A 7523-nucleotide genomic window follows, 5' to 3' on the forward strand; every position below is an offset into this window, starting at 1 on the left:
GTCAGACAATTGTAAAAATGAAAACAATAATATTATCTAACCTGATAGCACACAAATATTATACAGTTAAACACACGAAATAATAAACACTGGACCAAGAAGTGATCAGCACGGACTGATGAAAAACTGTGATAGTTTACGAATTGGTAACGGTGTGGTGGGATATGGAGCCGTACGCTGCAAAGAAGAAACAAAAACTGGCCACTATGATACTCAGTTGAATACTAACTGTGAACTGTGGACTACAAGTAAAGAAAAAAGGAAGAACAGAATGAGGAGAGATATAAGAAGCAAATGGGAAATTAAAGAGCGACTGTTAGGCTATGTGCGTACCTTGAGTATTTGATTGCAGAAATTTCTGCAAGGTTTCTGCATCTTTTGGCAGCAAAAATGCTGCATCAAAAACAGTTTTGCATGCATTTTTGTACAGCAATGAATGCTTTTTTGAGCTAAATAAAGATATTTTTTTAAAAAAGTTTTGTGATGTAATTTCTTGGTTCAACACCACCTTTTTTATTCTGATGCAGTGTGACATCAGGGTAATGGGATTAGGGCTTGGTGTCAGCAGCTGTCATTGACACCAAGCCCTAGCTGTAGTCCCATCAGCTGACACCAGTGACCGGATGTAAACTTTATACCTCCGATCACAGCTGAGCGCTCACGCTGTCTTTTTAAACTGTGGGAACAGCGGCTCTCTGACCGGTGGGGATGATTTCACCACCGATCAAAAGCATTACGCCGGTGTTTCCCATGGTGTCACACAGAATGTGAAACACCAGCTTTTGAGCTGTGTATGTTCGGCAGTATTCGGTGAATAAATCAGCGAATATTGAAAATTCGTGAGCTGAACCAATAATTGAAATATTCGCTCATCTCCAGTGACAAGTTTTACTCTTAGACCATGGTCACACTATCAGTATTTGGTCAGTATTTTACCTCTATATCTGTAAGCCTAAACCAGTAGTGGGTGATAATACAGAAGTGGTGATGTGTCTCTCTTATACTTTTACTCTGATTGCTCCACTCCTGGTTTTGGCTTACAAATACGGAGGTAAAATACTGAACATGTGCACATGGCTTAGTATCAGCTACTGATTGGAACCCTACTCAAGACACCTTACCATTCATCACTGAAGTAATTTTCCTACTGAAGATAACCTAGCAATATGTCATTCCTTTATGTGATGGAGATTGCTCCTAAAAAATAGAAATATCTGACCACCACTAAATTACAAGACAATAAAGTGAAATGCATCTCAAGAACATCACAAGATCATTTTCTATAGACCTATTAAAATTTAAAGGATTATCATTATTTTTGGAAGATATTAAACATTTGTCTTACCTGAAGTGTCACCAAGAGGAAAAAGAATGCCACAATGAGGCATGAAACCCAAAACTTGACTCCCCAGATTCTAATCATTGTTTACTGCACATCATGGAGAATGAATCTTTTCCAAAGAGAGGTTTATCTACCATTATATACCGCTGACTGCATATTGTGCACTATTTAATAGCCTAATATAGATCCTGAAAAACAAAAATGCAAATAATTTACCATTAAGGTTTGCAATGGACTTTTGACCCAAAATGCTGCTTTCTTAATATTAATCTTGTCATAATGTAGTGAAATAACTCTCACGCAATACTAAAAACCCTATGGAAATACAATGTTATTACTAAGATATTTGTAGGCCTACCTTATACAGTGGGGAAAAAAAGTATTTAGTCAGCCACCAATTGTTCAAGCTCTCCCACTTAAAAAAGATGAGAGAGGCCTGTAATTGACATCATAGGTAGACCACAACTATGAGAGTGAAAATGAGAAAACAAATCCAGAAAATCTCCTTGTCTGATTTTGGGAACATTTATTTTGCACATTATAGTGGAAAATAAGTATTTGGTCACCTAAAAACATGCAAGATTTCGGGCTCTCACAGACCTGTAACTTTTTCTATATGAGGCTCCTGTGTCCTCCATTCATTACCTGTAGTAATGGCACCTGTTTGAACTTGTTATCAGTATGAAAGACACCTGTCTACAACCTCAAACAGTCACACTCCAAACTCCACTATGGTGAAGACCAAAGAGCTGTCAAAGGACACCAGAAACAAAATTGTAGCCCTGCACCAGGCTGGGAAGACTGAATCTGCAATAGGCAAGCAGCTTGGTGTGATGAATTCAATTGTGGGAGCAATAATATGAAAATGGAAGACATACAAGACCACTGATAATCTCCCTCGATCTGGGGCTCCACGCAAGAGCTCACCTCGTGGGGTCAAAATGATCACAAGAACGGTGAGCAAAAATCCCAGAACCACATGGAGCCATCCAATCTAACATCTTTTCAACATCTTGTGGCCTCAACCTTCGTGCAGCAGTATTCGGGCCTACAAAAGGACAGATAGCGTCTTGTCGCCTGCGTGCATCAGAGGATGGTATTGGAACTGTGCACATAGTGGGTACAACCACTTCCTCCATCAGCTACACCACCACCATCAGTAGCTATGCCAGCACAACCACGACCACATCCCTTATTTGATACTCTCCTTATTTTTGGAAGTTGATTTTGTAAACACTACTCATGAAGACATGGCAGAAAAGTAGATTTATTTATTTGGAACAGTACTGGAAAAAAAACACGACAATCCGGAAAATTGATGTCTTTGGCCTAAAAATGGCAAGAAGATGTCTGATGCCAATTATATATTTCCCAGGCTAATACAAACCAAACACCAGCCCTTAAAAATTAGATTTGGGGCCTAGAAATGACAACAAGAAGGATGATGCAATATATTGATTTGCAAAACTACTAGAAAATAGACACCATGCCTTAAAAATTATTTTGAGGGCCTAGGCATGGCAACGAGAAGGCTGATACGATATATTGATTTGCAAAACTAGTAGAAAACAGACACAAGGGAGGAAAGAGTATGTTTGTAGCCTACAAAGGCCAACGAGACAGCTGATGCGATATACAGATTTGCAAAACTACAAGAATCCACACACCAGGCCTGAAAAATAATTTTTTGGGCCTACTAAAAGCAATGAGACAATTGATGACAATTATTTATTTCTCAGACTAATAGAAAACACAGAGCAGCTTCACGGACAGTACGCCAACAGGTGGGAGCATGCAAACAACGGCTTCAAGGACAGTACTCCCACAGGCAGGGGTGCAGAGTACAGACAAATGGCTTGAAGAACAGTATTCCCACAGGCAGGGGGTGCAGAGTACACACAGTGGCTTCAAGAACAGTATTCCCACAGGCAGGGGGGTGCAGAGTACACACAGAAGCTTTACCACAGTACAGATAGGTTTGCAGAGTACACACAGCGGCTTTTACTACATAAAGAGCACATATAGGGGTTTGCAGACTACACACAGCATTGTGTTTGCAGAGTGCACAGTCAGAATCTGTCCTTATCCCTACACTAATGAAAGCATAATCATGGCGGCACTCATGATCCGGCCTTTATACAGGCCGGGTCATGTGCTGTACCGGCCAGTCACTGCCATGCCAATACTTGGAATGGCTTTGATGGCTCAGGAAGTGCCACAGTCTAAAAGCTTGTTGATTGGCTGCACTGCAGACTTTCATCAAGGTTTATTAGACTGGCGAACCTGAACAGGAAACAGGACATACAGTGAAATGTCCATGTTCGGTGTTCGGGACCAGACACTAGGTGTACGGTAAGAACTCCGAACTTTTCTGTTCGTGTTTGTTCATCTCTATTTATAATCCCAAAATGTTATTCTTATTTTATAATGTACATACAGGCAAACGTTCTTTAGCCTAAGTATTACTAAATGGCATATTGAACTGTAACAGAAAATATGCATACTGTATATAGCTCTTTTGTCCTGTAAAGGGAATCTATAAGCAGGTTTTTGTTATGTAATCTGAGGACAGCATGAGGTAAGAGTTAAAACACAGATTTCATTGGTTATAGGATGTTTCGCCCCCAGCAGTTCGCCCCCAGCAGTTCGTCCCGGGTACATCCTGTTTGTGACGCCAAGTTGAGTCGCCCGCCAGGGCAGTGGGGCACTCGGTACCGGGTCCGGTACTTGAAGGGGACGTCACGGTGGCTGCGGCCCGGTTGGTGGCCCTGGGCACTCAAATAAAAGGGAAAAGTCTTTTAAGGGTTTGGTGAATAAAGTTTGTATTCGTGATGCCACCTGTGGTATTCAGTCAGTAGGGACCGACGCTTCTTAAAGGGGTCCTCTGGGGTGATGGTATGGCAGCTGGATGGTATAACTTTCCACAGGTGAAGTAAATGTACCCGGGGGCGAACGGCTGGGGGCGAACTGCTGGGGGCGAAACATCCAAATCCTGATTTCAATAATGTGTCACACGGCAGGCTGCTTGCTGTTTACTTACACTGAAGGTGTTATCACCTGGTGTTTATCACTGTCTGGACTACAGGAGCTGAAAGCACATGCTTGTTAGATCAACTTTGCCCCCTCCTATGATAACAAGCTCACTGTCAATAGCCTAAGTAAATACAAAGCCTGGTGTGGGCAGGGTTACCTCTCTCAGCTCTGCTGCAGTCTACATCTAAGAACTCTGATTGTGTGAGAACCGCTGTGCCTAGTAAACTACAGTAAGTGATACATTGTTGGATTAAGGTTCTCTTTGCCTACATCTAGCTGCTCTTAGATGGGGTAGCAAAAACCTACTGATGTATTCCCTTTAATAGTCACTGGACTCTTTATCTCTATTAACATGGCCACTGACTGCATCACAGTTATCTACAATTCTGCCTATTGAAGAGGGATGTTCACTGTATTTAGAGTGAATCAAAGTTGCAATCTTTTTGCGATTCGATTCATTCAAATCCAGCAAAATGGCAGCCACCTGATACTTTGCTGGATTTTTTCTATTGCTGGGAAAGCGTTAAAAAATGTAAATATATTATACTTACCTTGTCTCTTTCCTGTCTAGCCACCGCAGCTCCTCGCCTACTCCTCATTCTTTACTCGTCATCGCAGACTAGTCCTCAAGCAATGTCATCATATCGCGCACGGCCTACTCTGCGCAAGAGTCCCCAAAGAGTAAAAATTGAATAGAAGAAAACCAGAGCTAGAAGGACCCAACAGAGGACAATTTGGAAGGCTGAAATGAGTATACATTTTTTTTAACCAACGTGCAATCACTATATATTCAATTTGCGTAAAATACATTTCATGTAAATCGAATTTACTGATGATTTTGAGGGAATCTGTTGAGATTAAATTTTTTTTGATTCGGTCATATCTAGCTGTATAGTACAGTTAAGAGCTGGTGCAAATGATCATAGTTTCAGTCTGCATAAGACCCATCAAAACAACGGATTGCACTTGGCCTAATATTATTCAATGAGGCTGTGCACATGTCCAATTTTTTCCCATGACCGAGTAGTCGGAGGAAACAAATTGCAGCATGCATGACTTGCCTCCGCATTAGATCGCACTATGCCGTTCAAGTCTATGGGTCTGTGGATAATATCCAATTGCGGTCCAATTTTCACAGACAAATTGAATGGAGAAGATAGAGAAACTTTTTTTTTCCTCTCCAACTCTAAGAAAATCGGATCCCACTCTGATCAAACTCTGATCAAAGTGTAATCGGAGTGTGATTAACATTTATCAGACCTATTTTCTCGGATGGGGAAGATACAGTTGTCTGCACCTGCTCTAACACTTGATGATGAAGTGGCCAAACTTTCTGAGACCAAGCCTTCTGCACCATAAATTATTGCGGATATTTTCATAACAAATTAGTTGCATTTGCATATATCCAAATCCAGGCTACCCTTCAGAATTAGTATGAGATACATGAAAAATTTATAAGTATTGCCAAACGTAACTTTTTAACACACATTCATGTCAACTATGCAACCTTTTGCATGGAATGCAGGAAGGTGTTACGTCTTGTGATGTAAAGTACAGTGCTTCTAATGTGCCTTAATTTCCCCTTCCTATATTTACTAAGGCCTTATTCAGACCACCAAATTTTCTCGTCTCCAAAAAAATTTTCATCAATATTTTGGATCAGATTTTGGTGAAATGTGCTTCTTTCCATCAGTAATTTTCTCATATTACGCCAAAATAAAAATTAAATTGCAAATCTTCTACTACACATTACAATTTTAAAAAATAGACAGCGCATGGATGGTACATGTATGCAATCTGTGTGCTGTCTGTGATTTTCACGGACCCACAGACTTACATGTGTGATTTCTTTTTTGCAGACCACTCGATTAGTGAAAAACATGGACATGTAAACATAGACTATAGGGGGTACATAAATGTTCTGTGAAAATAAAGCTAGTAATGTACATGAAAACCAGACATTTTTATGAGGCCTTATGGATATAATCTATGCTACGTTAACAAATTCTGTTTTACGGGAAATTATTGAAAGGAAAAGATACATGTTGAATACAAGATGATGAATTTGATAGGCTACGTTCACATTTGCGTTCTGCGCCGCAGCGTCGGGCGCTGCAGCGTCGCTGCATGCATCATGCGCCCCTATATTTAACATGGGGGCGCATGGACATGCGTTGCACTTGCGTTTTGTGACGCATGCGTCACTGTGGTGCATGCGTCAGGGCGCAGAGGACGCAGCAAGTTGCAGTTTTTTCTGCACCCAAAACCATGCAAAAGTGGACGCATGCGTCACAAAACGCTGCGTTGTGCACGCGTTTACATTTGCGTTGTGCGTTGCGTCGCCGACGCTGCGGCGCACAACGCAAATGTGAACGTACTTAGCCTGAGCATGTTCAATGAGATGACACCAGAAAAGTGACATAATAGCATTGATAATTACATTCCTATGTGATTTACCAAAAGTCACTTTTATGAGAAATATAATAGGTGAACTCATTCAATTCCAACACGTCCTTAACTATTACGCGGTCCTAAACCTTGCAATCGCAGATGTGTGCAGCAGATCTCTGTAACATGGACACATTGAGACATCATCATTTGTAAACTCTACCTCGTGACGTAAACATGAAGCAGTATACCGGTCTGACATCCAAAATCATACATCAATAATAAGTGACAACCACCGCAGCAGAACTGGAGTGACAGTAAATCCAGAGAGTGAAGGGGATGACAAGAGCAGGCATGCTTCCATTACTAACCAGCCTTCCTGCAGCCTCTACTTCCTCCATGGCCCAGCTCAGCAAGCTGTAAACTCTGGCAAGAAGCCTTCTCTCCCAGTCTGGAGACTAGTATGTTCATGCCTTGAACCCCATTCACTCACAGGAATCCAGCTCACAGCTTGCTAGATGAAGTCACAGCATCTGGGAATACAATGACAGCAGGCTGGAAGAAAACCTGCTCTGGATTCTCTCTGGCTGTAGTTACAGCTCTTCAGACTTTCCTCTGAATCGCTGCGTCCTATTACAGTGGATCATACCCAGAGTTTTCAGTTTACTTCTTGTGCTCTGGAAAGCTGTAAGTAAGAGCTTTGATTGAGAGAAAGGGAGAAAAGAAGAACTTGCCGCATTTCTGATGAGGAAGAAAGGGA

At 41.4% G+C, this 7523-nt stretch overlaps 1 protein-coding gene across 3 annotated transcripts in view; it reads right to left on the bottom strand.

Moving 5' to 3' along the window:
* POFUT3 (protein O-fucosyltransferase 3) overlaps window positions 1-7283 on the bottom strand; it is a 45615-nt gene extending 38332 nt beyond the window's left edge. Inside the window, exons 1-3 of one of the 3 annotated variants that reach the window (XM_077274184.1) lie at window positions 6987-7283; window positions 4927-5035; window positions 1346-1530 (exon numbers count right to left, since the gene is read on the bottom strand). In XM_077274184.1, coding sequence (XP_077130299.1) covers window positions 1346-1423 — 78 coding nt within the window. In that variant the 5' untranslated portion in view covers window positions 1424-1530; window positions 4927-5035; window positions 6987-7283. The remainder of the gene's footprint in view (window positions 1-1345; window positions 1531-4926; window positions 5036-6986) is intronic. The other 2 variants (XM_077274169.1, XM_077274178.1) reach the window with 2 other exon arrangements.
* Between the last annotated feature and the right edge of the window lie 240 nt (window positions 7284-7523).

The sequence above is a fragment of the Ranitomeya variabilis genome, chromosome 1 (assembly GCF_051348905.1).
Source record: "Ranitomeya variabilis isolate aRanVar5 chromosome 1, aRanVar5.hap1, whole genome shotgun sequence".
Lineage (NCBI taxonomy): Eukaryota > Metazoa > Chordata > Amphibia > Anura > Dendrobatidae > Ranitomeya > Ranitomeya variabilis.